This window comes from Lethenteron reissneri, chromosome 5, assembly GCF_015708825.2.
Source record: "Lethenteron reissneri isolate LAM-NWPU_2019-01 chromosome 5, ASM1570882v1, whole genome shotgun sequence".
Classification (NCBI taxonomy): Eukaryota; Metazoa; Chordata; class Hyperoartia; order Petromyzontiformes; family Petromyzontidae; genus Lethenteron; species Lethenteron reissneri.
The window spans coordinates 8,935,002-8,954,774 of NC_083783.1; the positions used below are offsets into that span (position 1 = coordinate 8,935,002).

At 48.6% G+C, this 19,773-nt stretch overlaps 1 protein-coding gene across 5 annotated transcripts in view; it reads right to left on the minus strand.

The window, feature by feature from the left end:
• Positions 1-19,773, minus strand: part of LOC133352381 (SH3 domain-containing kinase-binding protein 1-like) — a 77,785-nt gene that overhangs the window by 37,862 nt on the left and 20,150 nt on the right. For 4 of the 5 annotated variants that reach the window (XM_061568001.1, XM_061567994.1, XM_061567985.1 and 1 more), the window contains one exon: positions 6,833-6,980. In XM_061568001.1, the coding sequence (XP_061423985.1) occupies positions 6,833-6,980 (148 nt within the window). Of the gene's footprint in view, positions 1-6,832; positions 6,981-18,587; positions 18,881-19,773 lie in introns of those variants that run through there. The other variant, XM_061568010.1, reaches the window with a different exon arrangement.

Here is a 19,773-nt window from a genome sequence, read left to right on the forward strand (position 1 = left end):
TCGTGGTGACGTCACCCCCACTTAGTGGCGAATGGCGGTTGTTGTTGTTGCACTCGTTATGGCTACGGTTCTCCGTGGTGAGTACAATGTCTTTAAAAACAATGCCCCTCGAAATAAAGTTAACGCTGAACCGCATGCGCGTTCCGAGATTCAGTGGTGAACGGGACCCACCCACAACCTGCAGATGTATCGGAACGGGAAAGTGTTAACTTGGCAGCCTCTCAATCACGGTGCCCACATTTCATTAAGTTGTTATTCGGATTTATTTTGAGGATAACGTGTTCTCTACTTGTTCTACCCCACAGCTGTTCCCCAGTGCGAAGCCAATTGTCTCCCTTCTCCCTGATGCAGCCGAGGAGAGCTGCAGGCACCACGACAGAGCAGCAACGACGGAAACACCTCCTTGTGTTAAAGCGCCACCCAAATGTAAAAAAAACAAGCTCATCATCAATATTAATTAGTCCACTGCTGGATGAAGGACTCCCCACCAAGCAGCCAGCCATCTATCACGATCGCAAGATGCAACGATCCGCCCAACAGCAGCACACTTGAGCCAAATTCATCACTCCGTCTCCTCGGGTATGTCCCCATGGGTGCCATTCTGTAATTTCTTCATCGCCATCTGCCATCATTCCTTCAAGAGACAAGTCTTGCCCAAGCCCACTCACTGGGAGTCCCTGCTACAGTTCATTCATTATTTGTCCAGTCATGACCAGCTTATGATGCACTACCAGTTCGGTGGGCTGCTACGCTGCAACGTTACTCATTTGACTAGCTCTATTAAAAAATACCTCCTATTTTAGTTTCTTCGTTTTCTTTGTCTTCTTCTTCTTCTGATCAGGGCAGTCCACTCATCCGTCCGTGGTCACAGAGAGCCAATCCTGGGCCACAGCAGGGACAGTGGCAAAGAGACCGGGCCCCACGGGGGGGGGGGGGGGCGGGGGGGGGCGGACACTGGCACGATGGGGTGGGGGCCGCGCGGGAGTGGATGGGAGATGGCGGCAACGAACAGCGACCACGCCTGGGCGGTTTCCACGAGTGATTTGGGACCAGTTCCCGACAGCGGTGACTGCCGAATTCATTCCACTTAAGGGGCTGCTGGCACCCGCCTCGCCGCTCCCGTGACTGACCTCCTTTCAAGCCGGCAACTTCTGAGTCGCGCAATCGCACCGACTGTGTCTTGAACGCAGTGGTGGGGGGACCATCGCATCGTAGATCATCAACAGCACTGAGATTCCACGCGTGAATCCCACGCCGATTTTCTTTTTGCATCCTTCACGTGGGGGGGGGGCGGTGGGCGTGGTTGCTCTTGTCAACAGCATCCGGTAAACTGCAGCATTCGTTTCATAAATCGCGACTTCTGCTGCTGACAACCGGGCTTGGTCGGTACCGGTGCAGAGTTGGCTTGCGTGAACAAACGGCGCTCGATAACAATGGCTTGGGAAGAGAATCGGCCAATGGATCCAAACTTACTTGCAGTTTTGTATGGCGACACAGAACAGGATTCTGTTTGTATACGAGATATTCAATGGGATTAGGCCCAAGCGTTGCATTGAGGGTGCAATTTCCCGTTAAAATGTACCTGCAGTCAGGCTGTTTTCCCCAGGAAGGGATAACCCAAATGCCTGCTGATAAATGAAGCACACAGAACTAAATGGGGGTTGCCAGGTGAAAAATAATAATTCAAATTTATAAAGCGCCCTTAAAAAATCGTTCTCACCACTGCGTATAGATAAACGGGCATGGTAATGTACAACCCTTTGTCAATCCGCTGCTGGATGAAGGCCTCCTTAAGCTGTGCGGGTCCTTGGGGGTGATTTGACCATACTTGAAGACGCTGGTCAGTGTGGCTTGGCAAAGGCAGGGAGACACGGACGGCGAGAGGATAGAAGCACGGTGCAACGTCCAGATCAGGCTGCGTTGCCCTCTGTCGCCCACCACGTAGCCCTGAGGCCTACAACAACCTGCTGCTCATGGTGGTGGCCCATCCAAGAACTATCTAGGATCACCGGTTGCTTTAACTTCCGAAACCTCACCGGTAAATACTGTCCTTCGCAAAAAGTAAACGTCGTATATAGGACAGCAAGACTTGCAGTAGAGCAGAGACTCCCAATACATATTAGCCGCTGACATTTTAGAACCTTCACAATAACCTTCGCATCTGGCACAATTTCAAAAATGCTACACGGACAAACTTCCTCGTGAAATCATTATCTATTGCCTTTGAATTATTTAGAGCGGTGCACAACCTGCGCTGCAGAAATGACGTCCGTTGTTTTGCCCGGTGCAAAGGGGGACGCGATGAAGGTGCCTGGGTCAAAGGTGGCTTGCTCAGGATTGATGAGTCAACCCCCCTCTCTTTTATTTTTACTATTACTATGCCACTCACAGGGTCTCAAGACCTTTGAATGCCGGTTGTTTACTTTGTGTGGCTAGTTTACGTTTCACTGCGAGTCTCCAGTATGTGACTGCAGTCATTCTAGATTTGAAGTTTTCGTGACTGCAATGATTCATACTCTTTGGTTTTTCGGTAAAGCGGTTTGTGCTTTCGCCAAGTTGTCCCCACCTGAAGAAGGATGCTTGTGTTGCGCCCGAAACGTCGTGATTTAATTTAGTTTATTTTTTACCTATGTGACTTTACCGAAAAAACCAAAGAGCAGAACAGACTGTACAACCTATACCGACGCAATGCCCCGATCCACAAATAGGAAGGAGACATCGCAGCGATACACTCCCCAGCTCCTGACACGGTTATCTGCGCTTGACCACTGAAAGTGAAATTTTAGTTGTTGCTCTGCATCTACATCAGCAGCCATACGAAAGCATAAGACGAAGGCTGCAAATTTCATAAAGTCTCTCCGGCACTTACAACGTGCCTACACCTATCACTGCATATTTTATTCATTTTATACGTACGTATGTAGAACTTCTTTCGCACTGTATGTAGCCAACCGTGCTAATCGAAGATGGAGAGTGTTTACGTTAGCTGAGAGGATCCGAGACCCATACACGGACATCTGTGAAACTACAGGACATCAGTGAAAAAGAGCATTAAAGCTCATCAGATTCCTCCAGTATAAATACACATTCTAATTCTATACATCTCATTTACAGCGGAGGCATGTTGGTCCCACGAGAGAGTCATCGATTTCTTTGTGCGTGAAACCAAGCGGAGAGAAACACTGGCCCTGGGCTTTGACCCGTGTGAGATTTCATCCAGGACACCTTATCCCCTTAAAGATTAACCGGGGTGTGGGGAAGAGCAATGTAGACCAGAAAGGGCTCAAAACCGCTGGCACCAAAGCCAGCAATTAGCCCACGAATACAAAGCAGACCTTTTGCTTGTCAGTAAGCAATGGAGGTGGAAAAGACTTCGATTTTGGGAGTTTTTTTTCCCCAATTAAAAAAAAAATACCCATAAGCTACTCATTGAAATAAGTAAAAATGCATTAATTAATTGGTGGAGCGGTGGCGCTTTGGATAGGGCATTGCGATAATGTAAAGCCAGCTAAGAAAGTTTGATTCCCAGCCGCGGCTAACATCAGTGGCTCGTGATATCTGGAACGGTTATAGACACCCCCCCCCCTTTCACCGAACCGCACTGCTAACCAGCGTGGAGAAATATGGAGGGCCCTTAATTCAGTCGTGGATCGACAAAGGGCTGTATACGATTACTGATTATATTAATTCATCATACTTATACAATGGCTATATAAATAATCCAGTAACCACTGAAGTGTGTTTTCCCACCTCAGGTGGTACCAATTTGTGCTCTGGCAGACGCCCTGACTATCTGGCGAAGAATCCGTGGATTTGTCTGAAGGCAAGTCAAGATGAAACGAAGTGCAGCACCAGTCACATCTATGATCATAATAATAAAAACAACAACGTCGTGTGTTTATCCAGACTCGCAGAGTCCCAAGGCACTTTTTCACGAGGGTCCTGCATTGGGAGTTTTGCCCAATTCCACATTAAAGAATATTCTACACACGCGGTGTTAAAGAGATTACCGTGAGACACCCCACACATACGAGGAGAAAGATAACATCTGTGGGTCCACAAACACTGGGTTTGACTAATCCACTTGCTGTACTGCCATCCCTCTGCCAAGCAAGAGAGTTCAACACGCATGCATGATAAAGCAAGCATATAGCCCATCGCCAGGCACGCCGTGGTGGGGTAAAGTGTGGGTAGGCCCACTTGTTCTTAGAGCTTCGAGTGGATGGCATTCTGTCAGCGGTGGCATGAATAAGTAATTGCAGGGGCTGCACCTTAATCTTTACCACAATAGAAGAACTGCCCCCACAGCCTGTGTAAACAACGCAGGTAAGGCTTTGGCATCCTATCAGGATGGAACCATTTGGTGTTGAAGCACGGTGTACATATGTTCTAGATTTGAAGCTTTCGTGACTGCAAGGATTCATATTCTTAGGGTTTTTTTCGGTAAAGTCACGTAGGTAAAAAATTTAAATTAATAAAAGTAAAATAAAAATCACGACGTTTCGGAGGCAACACAAGCTTCCGTCCACCTGAAGACGGAAGCTTGTCCACCTGAAGACGGAAGCTTGTGTTGCCTCCAAAACGTCGTGATTTTTATTTTATTTTTATTTTACTTTTATTAATTTAAATTTTTTACCTACGTGACTTTACTGAAAAAACCTAAGAATATGGTGTACATATGCACGCCGAATTTCTTTCGGACCGTACGTAGCCAACCAACCGTGCTAACCGAGAGGTGCGGGTGCGCGTCGTCGGGGCTGGCTGAGAAGAGGGAATCTGGTTCGGTTGAATGACGGCCGTTGGGAAATGAAATCCTAAACCGATGAAGAAAAACTGGTCTGCTGGCCGAGGAGGTTCGTACGCCAGCGGCTACACATCCTGCTTGGAGCAAGCCTGGGCAGATCACGCATTCTCACGAGCCGGTGTCGAAGTTCATAGAGGGGGGCGGGGGGTGAAACGTGTAAGGCGTCCTAAGTAACTGTCCGTCGGCGGATAGTATTGCTGCGTGTTTTCTGTGCTCACCACAGGAGAGTGGGAGGGAGGGAGAGTGAGGGGGAGACCCTGCGTCGGATGCCACCACGCCCTGAAAGCAAGCTGGTAATGCCTGCCCAGCGAGTGAGCCTCCGGAGAGGGACGGACGCCATCGCCGCCCTCTCCCACGCAAGCTCGCGACGGAGAGACTTTGTACTGGCGCTGCTCTCGGCATTGTGTCTGACGGGCATACACGGCAAGCGAGGAAGCACGTTGAATAAAAGGCTAGTTTCGCAAGCGGTAGAGTGTTGCACGTGGATGTTAATCTTCCCCCTCATCATGAACTCACGGTACACGTACAGCCCTTTGTCAATCAGCTGCGCAGAGATGTTAACTACTTCGCCTGGTATGCAGGAGGTCATGAGATCGATCGCGACCCTGAAGCTATATATTTGGAGTTTGCACGTTCTCCCCGTGGTCGCGTGGATTTTCCTCCGGCTCCTCCGGTTTTTCCCTCCACATTTAGAATCAACATCACGTGTGAAGAGTATTTGGCTACGATACATTTCCACACGATAAGCCACTTCGTTGAGCTATAATTTGTGGCCAGGTCACTTCTGATAAGTGAATTTATGTCGTTTGGGTCGTGGGCATAATTTAACCATACTTCACCCTTTCCCAGTCAGTGCGGATTGATGAAAGTGGGAGGCGTAGATGCGGCAGCGTCGTTCGACTGCTCTCTGCTGCTGCCCACGGCGTGACACGGCCGTCACCCCCCCACCGCATCCACCTCGACAACGTGGCGTGCACGATGGCTCCCCCCCATCACGGCATCACCCGTATGCCGCACCACCGATAAACAAGGTTGGCTACGTACATACGACGCGAAAGAAGTTCAACATACATAGACACATTTCGGCCTCCAACTTGCTCGGCTTCCAATATCGGACGTGTTCGGAATTAATTTGCTCGTTTCGGGGGAATTGTGTTTTTTGTTGTTGTTGTTGTTGTCATTCGATCGAGGGTTACTTTATAACAGCTTATGATTCTTTGAAACGTCGTGTTTTCAAGGGAAGCAATGAAACCAAGTCACAGGAGGATCTATGAACCGATGGACTGCTACTCTGCACTGCCTGGGGCTTGTCGTCTTGACGGTACCAGAGTTGGGGAAAAATAAAGCACTTGCACTTCCTTCTGCACTCATAAACAACCCCCCACAGGATGGTCAGTCGCCTCAACACACATGCAACTACAGCCAGCCCGGCTGTGTGGTTCATTTCTCTACTGAATAATTATCCCTTCAATTGATTATTTCCCTTCGATTGATGGGTCGAGTAATTACTCAATGGAGAGCAAGAACACAGTGAGAAGAACAAAAAAACCCATCATCTCTGCTCCCACACGTGCCGCTGGACGGGCAGTGACAGACAAGACTCGGCGATGTCATTGGCGTCGTCGGCCGCGTCACGCCAGGGAGTGGCTTCTCAGGGGTTTCCGGTCTTCGTGCGTGTCAGGAGGGGGGGGGGGCGGCTCCCGTCGTCACAAGGGGTCCAACGCAATCGACCACGACGACGACAGCCGATTACAATTCACGTCCGGCTCAATCGATGCAATCGGGAGATGGGCACGGCAGTCAAGCGAGTGCGACACGCAGCGTCCGTCGCAAAATGAAATGGGGCGAGGAAGCCCGGGGTGCGCGTTGGAACGCCGGCGAGCGACCGTGCAACGGCATGGAGGAAGCGGCCATCATGCGGTACGGAGCGTGGACTGTGATGGCGAGAGCGGTGGGAGGTGGTGGTGTTGATGGGGGGGGGGGCGCGGAGGTCAGGGAAGGGAGAACGGATGCCGGCGGTGGACTTACCGCGACGAGACGTTTTGGGCATGGTTTGCATGCCGACGGGCAGACCCACGACGCTCATGCGGTTCACCAAGTTTGCCACGTTGCCGGTCTTCTCGCCGTGCCGGGTCAGCGTGCCCTCCTTCTTGCCGCTGTCCTCCCTCTTGAGTTCCTGTTCGGGGAAGCGTCGCATGCGGACACGGGGACACGGGGTGGGGGGGCACACGCAACGCACACGTTAACATCACCGTCACCATTATATTTTGTACGTAGCCAACCAACCGTGCTAATCGGAGGTGCGGGTGGGGGGGAAAGGACAACAAACTCAACACAAAAAGCATTTAATAATGCAACAAAACACACGTGATGAATAAATAAAATAAAGAATAAGCACCACCAGCATGCGTTTTTGTCTAATATTATACATAATCCCACCATGCAAATTCTCGCGTGAAGAAATATTGTTTTTAATTTACATGTACAGGACACGACCTGGGACTTCCTTTCGGTACACATTTATGACCAAGTCCAGCAGGTATGATATGTTAGCTGTGGCCGGGGCAGAAATCAAACTCAGCTTGCCGGGTTTGTGGTGCAACGTGCTAACCACTACGCCAGGGCTCCCCCCCACAAATGGAGACAGAAAAAAAAACCCATAGACGAGCACATACACAACAAAAACAAAGATCTCCTGGATAGCATTAACATACTTTTCGAGCAAGTGCTGTTAGCGAGTACCTATGAAGGCCGGCACGGCACACGAGGCGGTGGGTGGCCAACACCATGCTGATGTTTACACACCACACCAGGTACTCATTTGAGGTCGAGTCGACTTAGGGGAGACCCAAAACCGATTCAGATAATTGTCAGTGGTGTTGGCCATGAGCGGGAATCAAACTTGGGTCGCCTGGTTCGTAGCGCAGCAAGCTCACAAAGACACACATCACATGCGAATACGCACATATGGACAAACTGACCCACACTCGCACAGATAAATGCCACACACAAATAATAAATGTATTTTTTCCCGTACAGATCCACACTGGCGCACACGCCAACACACTCACACATACGCCCATGCATATTTAAGAAGAATATCTGAAGATGACCTCGAAATTCCTCCGCAGCCCCACTGAGCGGGGGTATAATATTTGGCCGCTCGACATGCAAAGAGCAGCATGGGCACTGTACACCCTCGCCGCTCTCCGCTATAAATCCCCTCCAGATTATTCGTATTATTTTTTTCTCTGCTGAAAGCAAGCACAGAGAGAGGTGTGTCATCATCGCTGCATCACCGTGGCATCAATTTCGCGTCTGCGACCTCTGACTGCGAGCATCGCCGCGCCACTTACTCCTTTGACAATTTCTTGATTTTGTCTCAAGAAGGGCCTTCATGTGCTCCCCCCCACCCCTCAAAAGGCACATGGCAGGACAGAACACACTGTGCTTGGCGCATCTTGGGCTCCCTTCGCAGCTTCGTACAGGGGTTACTGGCTATGCCCCTCCGAGCAGAGATGCAACAATTTGTATGCACGTCGCCTTTATCGATTTATAAAGGCTCTCGCCACGGTGGCGAGGTGTTAACTACATGGTCCGGTATGCAGGAGGTCATGGATTTGATCCCGACCCTGAGGCCTAAATATGGTAAATTTAAAAAATAGTTTATAGTTTGGTTTTACAAATAAAAGGAAGCATGCGTGTGGTGGGGAGTGGTCGTCAAGCAGATTAGCTCGCTATAGTGTGGGTTGGCGATGGGGGGGGGGCTACGGTCTGGTTCAGATATCACTTGCCACTGATATTAGCCATGGCCGGGAATCAAACTCAGGTCGCCAGGTTCATAGTGCAGTGCCACTACTCCACCCAATTCCACTTTGGCACGTGTTTTCTCATGTGGGAGGGCAGTGGAATTTCCAGAGACAACCCACAAGTAGAAGGGGATAATACAAATATCCTCCATACTGTGTTAACAGACTGTTTGGGCAAGTGCTGTTAGTGAGCACCTATGAAGGCCGGTACGGCACACGAGGGGGTGGGTGGCCAGCACCACGCCCGGCCGCCTTTGTTTCCCTCGTGGCAATGTTTATTACACGGAACCAAGCTTTCATTTGAGGCCGAGTCGACCAAGGGGGAGGCCCAGGACCAGTTCAGATAATCATCACCGATGTTGGCAGTAATAAGCAATCGACCTCGGGTTGCCGGGTTTGTAGCACAGCACGCCAACCGCTACACCACTGCTCCTCACAAGAAGGGTCCACATGGACAAGGTTAATGCAAATGCTGTACTGACATCCCCTAGCCGCATGACAGACCAGTCGGTTTGGCTGGTCACCCCGTGGTGCCCTTATAAAACTTAACGTTTAACCTACTCACACCGGCTTGTGCCCGCCCTCACAGTCGGCCATATTTGCGGAATACACCACGCCGCCGTTGACCCTGGCCATTGACCGAGCAACCCAACGTTCCTACCAGTTCCCTCCGCAGGAATGTGTTGCAGTGGCGACCTGGACACACATGATAGCTCACAGAAGTTGCTTAACTTGTGGAAATGAATAGTTGCAGTCATAAAATCAGCATGTTTCTCATATACGTAAATGTCATCATGAGCCATTGTATATCCACTGCTGGGTGAAAGCAGCTCCATGCTGTGGCCATCTCTCACAACACTGCCATCTCTCGGATTAAGAGCAGCCTCACAAATTCTAAACAGTCGTCGACAAATGCAACCGGGCTAACGTTAACTTAAACAACCGCCACCATGATAAATAAGCCGAGTTCACGTCAACAAATCTGCACTGCTTGACACTTTAAGGATATGGTGTTCTCGAAACCTTTCTTGTTCCAACTTAAAACATACAGAACACGGCTTAAACGAGTAGATTTATTTACACGAGCGTGCAGCCGTTTGCCGAATGAAGGCCTCCACATGCTGCTGCAGATAGTCGAGATTGTTTGACCGGACTTCAACAACCATCATTATGGTCAGTGGTGGCTTGGTGAAGTGGGGAGTGGGGCCCAGCGTCGACTATCACTCGCCAACGATGTCCAGCAGTGGCCAGGAGTCGAACTCAAGGTCGCGGGGTTCACGCGGTGCAGCACACCGACCACACCACCGCGTATCTCGAGCAAGACGCACCAATTACGTTGTCGGTGACATCTATTCATTCATATTATTGGTTCTTTCGGTAAAGTCACGTAGAAGGGAAACAATAAAATAATAAAAGGAAAAAACAATAAAATTCTCACGACGTTTCGACTGCAACACAAGCAATCATCATCAGGTGTGAAATCCACGAAATTGATTGCTTGTGTGGCAGTCGAAACGTCGTGAGAATTGTATTGTTTTTTCCTTTTATTATTATATTATTTCCCTTCTACGTGACTTTACCGAAAGAACCAAGAATATGCATCCCTGCATTCACGAAAGCTTTAAATCAAAATCTATTCATTCTTTCGTTTCATCCTCCCACATTCCCAGCATAAACCCCCATCTGGCCGTTCGTCTGGCCAGCATAAATATTTTTTTTCTCGCACAGCGAGCACTGTTTTTTAACACGTGGCGGAGCGCGGCGCAGACACAAGGCAAGGCGCGTTCCAAATCGCGTTACATAAAGAAACACCGCACATCGCCGCCGCCGCCACCGCCACTACATTAGCCTGGCTGACGGGACGAGCCAACACGGACACACCCAAGCAGTCTGCCAACAGGACAAACAGGTTATGGTACCGACACTCAGGGCTCTTACCTAACCCCCCACAGTAAGTGGGGTCTTGGTGCAGTTTATGGCGTGAAGTGGGGAGGGGGGCTTTGGAATGGAGAATGCGTGAGTGAGTGTCCCAAGCGTGTGTGAGTGTGTAAACGCCACTCCGTGTCACGCCAGCAGTCAGTGACCAATGAAGGGACGCTTCCCTCCGGTTAGGGAAAACCCCGCGACAATTAATTACTGGGAGAGAGAGAAAAACAAGCCACCAAGAAGCCCAGCACCAAGAGATATTGGTACAGCAATTTTCTCACAAAGCGCCAATGTAATCGTTATCCATTATCTATTCTAGATTTGAAGCTTTCGTGACTGCAAGGATTCATATTCTTAGGTTTTTTCGGTAAAGTCACGTAGGAAAAAAAATGTAATTAATAAAAGTAAAAGAAAAAGAAAATAATTATATATTATTGTATTTTTATTTTACTTTTATTAATTTTATTTTCGGTAAAGTCACGTAGGTAAAAATTTAAATTAATGAAAGTAAAAAAAAATTATATATTATTTTATTTTTATAAAAGTACAATAAAATAATTATATATTATTTTATTTTACTTTTATTAATTTAAATTTTTTACCTACGTGACTTTACCGAAAAAACCTAAGAATATGAAGCCATTATCTAGCCACTGCTGTATTAAAGCAGCCCCCGCGCTCCTGCCATCTCTCAAGCAACCTTGCCGTCTATCGGCACTTAATTGGTACATCTTGATGCTCACAACCAAGATAGAAACCAAACACCAACCCACGGTTAGAAGAGTTGTGACGCCTACGTTGTCCGCTTTTTCCATGAATAAGCGTGCATCACCCATGGCTCTGGCACAGCTACAAAAGCATTGTCTCATCTCTGGGTTTGGCCCACCTAATTATTTTCTATTAATAAGTAACAGAAAAAAACCACAATTGCATTCAAATCAAGACTTCCCTGGTATTATTAGCATATAGGTGGGTACATTTCCATTTTCCTTTAACGGAATTGTTGAGAACTCCTTAACAACCCATAATCTGATCTGTGGTATATAATCTGAACTTGTGGTATTTTCACAGCGGCATCCTGATTATAGCTGCCTAGGATTGGAATAAATTTACGAGCTGTGATTTCTGCACGGTTTTTTTTTCACAGCATCGTGTTAACTAGAGCCGTCAATGATTGACTGGATTTTTAGTCACATGCTTGGCCTGTTTCTGCTTCCTCATTCTCTCCACCCTTATGGCGTTAATTAGAAACAAGTTTTTTTTACGAGACTAACACTTTTATCCTGGCGTTGAGCAAGACGTGACGGCCAGTGGTCGAGACTCACGGTGGAGTGTATGTAAGTGTGTGTGTGTGTTCAACTTCTTTCGCACCAACCGTGCTCATCGGAGTGGTGGTAGCCAAGGCATGAAATGAGCACCCAAGAGGTCAATCGCGCACCCAAGAGGTCAATCCACTCCTCCTCCTCCTCCTCCTCGAGACGTTGCAGGTGCTGAGTCGATTGTTATCGCGGTAGTGTAGCGGTTAGCGCTACGCTGCGCTACGAACCAGGCCACCCGAGTTCGATTCCCGCTCACGGCCAACACCAATGCCAGTTATCTGAACCGGTCATGGGCTTCCCCTAGGTCGACTCGGCCTCAAATGAGTACCTGGTGCGGTGTGTAAACATCGCCACTGGGAGACAAAGGCGGTCGGGCGTGGTGTTGGCCACCCACCCCCTCGTGTGCCATGTCGGCCTTCATAGGTGCCACTCGCTAACAGCACTTGCCCCAACAGTCTGTTACAGGTTATCCGGGGGATCTGTCACTTTTTGTTTATTGCAGGACCAGGAGATGGCAGCAGATTTGGGAGGCTTTCATCCAGCCCATCCTGCTACTGCTACGCCCTGTCCCCCGGCCTCCAGCTACTAACATGCCAACTCCAACGCCCATCACTACCCCTTATCACTACGCCAACCCCTATCACTACCCCTAGCTCCATCACTACCCCTATCACTATCCATACCGCCACCACAACGTCACCCCAACCACAACCCCTATCACGACACCCCTATACCTACTCTGCCTGCCGCTCAGCTACTGCCAGGCCCCACTCCCACCTCTCCGAATGGTCACCACAACCACACCACTTTCAATCACCACACTCTCTTTATTTCAACCACTATCCTCTTATGTACAATTGTTGTAAAGCGTCTTGGAACAAAGGTGCTCTATCTATTTAAAAAAAACATAAGAGGACTGATGACGAATAAGCATTTAATAAAAAAACTAAACACCAGTTAGTTATATGAACAAGTGGATGTTGGTTTGGTGTAATGGGCGAATTCACTGGCAATGAGCTCACCGGTTCAGTTTCTCGGCAGAGTAGTTGCGAAAATGGTGTTGAGTTTATTAAAATACTCCCACCGCTAGCCAGCCAGCAGAGTCAATGGTTGCACCAGTTACTCCATCGGTAGGGCGCGTATGGTGGGGCAAAGTGTGGGTAACTCCCGCCTCTACAAAGATGTCTGGAAGAGTAGGGCAAAAATGTCCTCCAGAGTGGCTCTCGACAGCTCCCTCTAGCGGGAGGCCTGTCCATCCCAGAAATCACCGGGCGGTAGATTTGAACAAAAGGAGTGAACACCTTGTGAAGGAAGAGCTTCACAGCTCATCGGATTTCTCCAGGACAAATGAAGATTCCGATTTCTGTGGTAACTGTGAGGCTGAGACAGGGCCGTGGAATCTGAGGGCCGTGGGCGGATTAACTAACTGTAAGAGGCACACAGTGGGCATGGGAACGCGCACTGAGTCATGGGAAGAGAGAGAGAGAGAGCACGCACAGCTGATAAGCCAGCCAGCCAGCCATGCTAAAGTGTGCTTCTTTCACTTGGGTCACAAAGACACACTGTACTTCCACTGCTTTCAAAATATTTTTTTTTATAATAATAATCAACATTCTTTACTTTGTCCAGTTGTTATTTTGAGGTCCTTTTTTCGTAGTTTCGCGAGAGCAGTCATTGCTTTTTTTGCTGTTGTTGTTGTTGTTACTGTCAGCTATGCCGTAGGTATGGTTACAAGAATGCTCACCAACAGTGGTAATTGGGGGGAAAAAGCAGGAATCGCCGTACCACGGAATGCAAAAAAAGCCACGCTAGCTGAAGATAACAAGAAAAGCGATGCGAATACGAAAACAAACCCTATCAGCGGCGATTCCCTCAATTCTAGATTTGAAGCTCACTTGATACAGTAAATTTAGCTGTGACGGAACCACCTGATGACGGAGACTTGTGTTGCCTCCGAAACGTCGTGATTTATTATTTCTATTATTTTTACCTACGTGACTTTACCGAAAAAACCGAAGAGTAATTCCCTCAATAGCAGGAGTCTGGGTGATGCAGGGACACGCCTTGTATGCCCAATCCCTGTAAAGTTATGAGCACATGTAAGGCCTAGGTTTGTATCCCTGGCTCCTATTGGCGATTCAACTGGGCTCTCACGTGCAGCAGCAAGGCGAGTTTCAGCCTCTGCCATTAATTAATTCCCACAAAAAAGTATGGAACATCACCATCATCATCAGCAATGAACAATCCACTTCTAGATAAATGTCTCCCCCAAGCCAATCCCGCCATCTCTTACATCTTAAACGCACACTGCTAAATAATAACAATATAAACCTCCTTGTGAATTCACTGGTGGATGATGGCCTCACCACGCAGTGCCGGTCACGGGTGTTGTTTGTATTTTACGGTGCCGGTCATTACGAGCTGATAGGGCACCACGGTGGCGAGATGTTAACTACCGCGCCCGGTATGCAGCGGCTCTTGGGTTTGATCCGAACCCCGATGCCTGTATATTTGGAGTTTAGGCATTCTCTCTGTGGTCGTCAGAAATTTTTTTTCCAGGTCCTCCGGTTTTCCCCTCCACATTTAGAATCACGCGTTCAGATTATTTGGCGGCTATAAATTCTCCGCGTGAAAAAAAAACGCTTCGTTGAGCTCTCAATTGTGGCCACGTCGCTTCTGAAAAAAACCACAAAGCTCAGTGGACCCTACCTGGTAAAATAGAAATCGTTTTTTTGTAGTAAATAAAGGCAGGTAGAATAATAAGCAACACCACTGCAACACATGAGTACTATAAAAAAAAAGTGCCCACAATGTGATGTTTACAGCGTTAACGCCAGTGGAGCCTGTTTACAAAGTCGCCGCTGCTTCGAAGAAATGTTGTGTATGTGGGCGGCGGGTGCGGCAAAGAGTGCGGACCACTTTCCTGGCATTGTGGTGCCAAACCTCGCAATTAGCCGGCGACGTGTGTGGAATGCCTTCCCAAGTCTTCAGCCGGACTCATTGATTTATCGCTGTTTGTTCCCGCTGCCAGTGACAGGGGATCACAGCGATGTTCTCGCATCCTCCCCTCCCTGGCAATGGAGGCCTCATCGGCAGCGTTGGCAAATGCGAGCACCGAAGCGACGCAATTTAGATGTTACGATTTCAAAAATGACACAGAGAGAGTCCGGAAAGAGGATAGCACGCGCCGGAGAACAAACGCTAATCGGGGATGCCGTAATGGCTTCGGGAATTTCAGCGGGACCCGGGCAGGATGTATACCTCGCTAGAAGGAATGAGTGCGGATGGAGAAGACTGGCGACGAAATCGCCGCCAAAGGAGAGATTGCAAGGAAGAGGACGTCCACCGTGGAGATGGAAGAATGAGATCAGTTTTCTCGCACAGGACAGCGATGGATTGTGAGATTGCAGAAGCATAAAAGGTTGACGATCGGGAGGGAAGGCATTCATCAAAACAGTGGCAGGTAACGATACGCTCGGTTTTATAAAGAGTCTTCATACGAACGCGTCTTAATACAGACAGTGCGTACGTCCAGCACGCGTGATCACGTACCTGGCGAGAAACAACTCTCGAACGTGCACAAGACAGAAACGACTAACTCCTTGAAAAGAAAGCATTCTCTCCCCTACTGGCTTACAGCGCTGAAGTCAAATTGCATCCGCCCTGCAGAAGTCAAAGTTTCCCCAGACGTGACGATGTTTACCCCCGGCTTCTGCTGCTGCTGCCTTGGCTGAAGAAACACCGGCAGTCAATAAAAATAATGTGGTCAAGTTCTGCCTCGCTGGATGATTTCCAAAAATAAATCTCCGTTCCCCGCGTGGCCAGGACATCCCCGTAACGTGATACATGTGGCAACGTGGAGGCTTGTCTGCGGCGCGGGAGAGCTTTCAAAGAAAATTATTTTTGCTTAAGAAATTCTGACGCTCGACTAAGAGGGATTCGCGTAACCAAAGCAACGAGCTGTGATTTAACGTTTCTGCGGCAGTCGGTAAAATAACTAACTTTATGGATGTGACCCTTGGGTCTATAATAACATCATTGGAAAATCGATGGAGTCAAGGAACGTTCGGAGGCGCGGGGCGTTTAAAACCGCAGAAAACAGAGTACGGCGTCTCTAAATAATTTAAATTAACATTAAGGAAATCTAAATTCGTTCACACTTCTTAACACTGTACATGAAACTTTACTGCTAATTAAAATATGTAATTTTTTACACGTTGGTTTAATAATGTAAAAGGGTATCTAACATAATTAAACTATTCTTTAATTTTACCAAAACCCTTAGTATTTCGAAGCTTTCGTGATTGCAGGAATTACTCTTTAGTTCTTTCGGTAAAGTCACGTAGAAAGAGATTTAATTAAATAATAGAATACGACGTTTCGATTGCAACACAAGCAACCATCATCAGGTACAAATGAATGAGAAAGCAAAAATAGGAAACTTAGAAATATAATGCCATACAACACAGTCGGCCAACAAAACAGTCAACACCCCACCTGGTTAATTACATTCTTCCAAAGATTGCAATATTTGAGAGAAAGACAAAACACAGACACGGAGACACACAGACAGACACACAAGCAGAGAGAGAGATGCATAGGCACACAGAAAGACTGTCTATTAACTTCTAATTTAGCAATCTTTTGAAGAACGTAATCAACCAGACTATGCGTTAACTGTGTGCTAACCGACTCTGTGTTGCATTGCATTACACTTCCAAATTTGACTAAATTTGCTTTCTCCCCTATGGGCAGGAATTCTTCACAACTCCCCCTCTGCCCCACCCCTCTCTATTTAAGGCCTCGACACAGAGACGTCTTTCTGTGTGCCTATGTGTGTCTCTCTCTGTTTGTCTCTGTGTGAGTCTCTCTGCTTGTGTGTATGTCTGTGTATCTCCGGGTCTGTGTTTTGTCTCTCTCTCAAATTTTGCAATCTTTGGAAGAACGTAATCAACCAGGTGGGGTGTTGACTGTTGTGTTGGCTGACTCTGTGTTGTATGGCATTCTATTTCTAAGTTTACTATTTTTGGTTTCTCATTCATTTGTACCTGATGATGGTTGCTTGTGTTGCAATCGAAACGTCGTATGCTATTATTATTTAATTGCATTTCTTTCTACGTGACTTTACCGAAAGAACCAACAAGTAATTCTAAGCATATAAAAAATAAGGTTAAACCAAGACAAATCCATAACAATTCATTTTATTCTGAAAACGTGCAACTCTGACCCCCACCAACCAACACTGGACGCGAAGCTCCCGGCATTTCCACCGAGGCTGCTGGTGACCGTGCTGCTCGAAACTACCTATTTAAATCGGTATAAAACACAAAGGTGTGTGGTGTGGCCGCCACCATGCCACCATCATCTTTCCAATGCCGATATTTACACACTGCACCGGCTATTCATTGAAGGCCAATGGAGGCCCAGAACGGTCCAGATATCACTTTCCTACCGATGTGATCCATGTTTGGTGAAACAAACCCAGGTAGTAATGTGCCACGACTCGCCATCACGCACGCAAACCACTCTACATTGCGAAACACACGAGCCAATAAACCATGCGCCACCATTCCCCACCACACCCACAAAAACCTCTCTGCGTTACGAAATGCTGGGAGCCCACAAAAAACACTTTGCCGACGACTACGTAGGTGCGTGCCACTCGGGTTCCACCGCATGCTGCTGGGCACAATGCGAGTCGTTCGTCACGATGGTCGCACAACACGCAGCGTGAAAACACGACGGAGAGCGGTGACGCTGGGTCACCGCTCCCTTGACAAAACGCACGAAACCCTTTCTGCGCGAAAACACAAACGAGTTCGCACAACACTGTGCCACTATTCTCCACATTAAACAAAGATCTCCCCACGCCCCCCCCCACCCCCCCACCCCCCCCACCCCCCCGGTACCCTTCAACAGACTTTTGGGGCGAGTGCTGTTAGAGAGTAGCACCTATGAAAGGCAGGAACACGGCACATCAGCTGGTGGGTGGCCAGCACCACGACCGCCCAAACTTTGTTACCCAAGTGGCGATGTTTATACACCGCACCAGGTACGGGGCCATCCACTCAGTACATACGCATGGAGGGGGGAGGGGGGGTTAACCCAAACGCATACGCTTGCGTATGGGGGGTCTACTGACAATGCACGCATAGGAAACTGGGGGGGGGGGGGGTGAAGCCTCGATAATAATTTGTCTACATTGGCCTTCAAATGAGTTAGATAGTCCGGCGGTGGAGTATCTGTTTATCTGTTTGCTTAGACACGTTAATATTATTAATCCTTGATCGTTTCTGCTTGGATTAAATATCAGCCATTCTATAGGATTCTGGGGGGGGGGGGAGTGCGTCAGGTGTACGTACGCAGGTGGGGGGGAGGGGGTGTAAAAAGTCCGCGTGCGTACAGGGAGGGGGGGGGGAGGGGTCAAGTTGACAGATTTTTGCGTACCCCCACAATGGATGGGCCCTACTTAGAGGCTAGATCGTGCACAAAAAATACAAAAGCAAAGATCCCCCGTATAGCCTTAACAGACTGTTGGAGAAAGTGCTGTTAGCGAGCACCTACTAAGGCCGGAACGGCGCAGAAGGAGATAGGTGGCCAGCACCACGCCCGTCCGAACTTTGTCACCCCAGTGGCGATGTTTACACACCGCACCAGGTACTCATCTGAGGCCCCGGTGGGGCGCACACACAAACCCTCTCTAAATCGTCTGAACACGACTTCACTCACCTTCATATCGCTCGCTCCGTTTTCACTCATGTCTGCTGCGACGAGGCGGCGGCGGCCAACTACAGCCACAGCGGCGGAACGGCCGGACGCTCAAACGTCCGAGCGCCACCTCCGATTTGAGCGGCCCGGGCTAGCGTCGGAAACCTCACGAGCAAACGCCCAGAGATAAGGGCCCTGTCCCGGAGAACGAGGGCTCCGGTGACATTCCCTTCCCGCCTCGCGAGCGCTTGCACTCCACGGGAAAGGCGGGGGAACCAGTCTGTCGGCAGCAGCGGCGGCGGCGGGAATGAGGAAGGGTGGAGTGCCGAGCGAGCTGCGTGGAGCCAGGCAGTCACGAGCGTTCGACGGCCAAAGGTGGGTTTTATTAATTTATGTGAATGAGTCACATGGGCTGATAGAAAACCGTGGCAGCGGTCGTTGGATTTCGTCGTTTGTTGGCAGTTGCAGCAATCGGCCGATGATAACGGCGAGTTTCGCCCATCACATCTCTCGTCCAACGTCACACGTGGAAAAACAGAGGTGAAACTTTATTCTCCCCCCAACCCGACCTTATTTGTTTTTTTCCGAATGGTCGATGGTGGGTAGAGCAATGCATTACTCAGAGGAATGGTTAGTCCAGTCTCTACATGCTGCCATGGTACAATGACGAGCACGCTAGACTTGCAAGACCGAGGTCGCTGGTTCAATCACCCGTATGTGGGTTTGTACGTTGAACTTCTTTCACACCATACGCAGTAAACCGTACGAATCGGAGGTGAGGGACATCGCGGCGATCGAAGACAAAATCGTGGACGTTTGTTAAATCCCCCTGGCTTGAGTCCATCCCAGCAGTACTAATTGGTACACCCACGGGTCGAAGAGGCTGGTCACGTGTGGAGGGGTAACGCACGAGTACTCCCACCTCATCTCAGATGTCTGACCAGTGTAGAAAGCTCGGAGAAAAACAACCCTCGAAGAGCCGTGGTTTTTAACCTGGGGTGCATGCCAGATTATTTTAATAGGTAAATCATCCAAACACAAATTAAGCACGGGCACGTAAGTACAACTACTTTGTTTCATCAAACCTATGTATTTATTAATCTCCATATATATAAAAGGCAAAGTTGTGATTATGTGTGTCTGTTCAAAATGTTTAGCGTACTTCCCGACATGCAACAAACTTGAAATTTGCGATGTGTGTACTTTC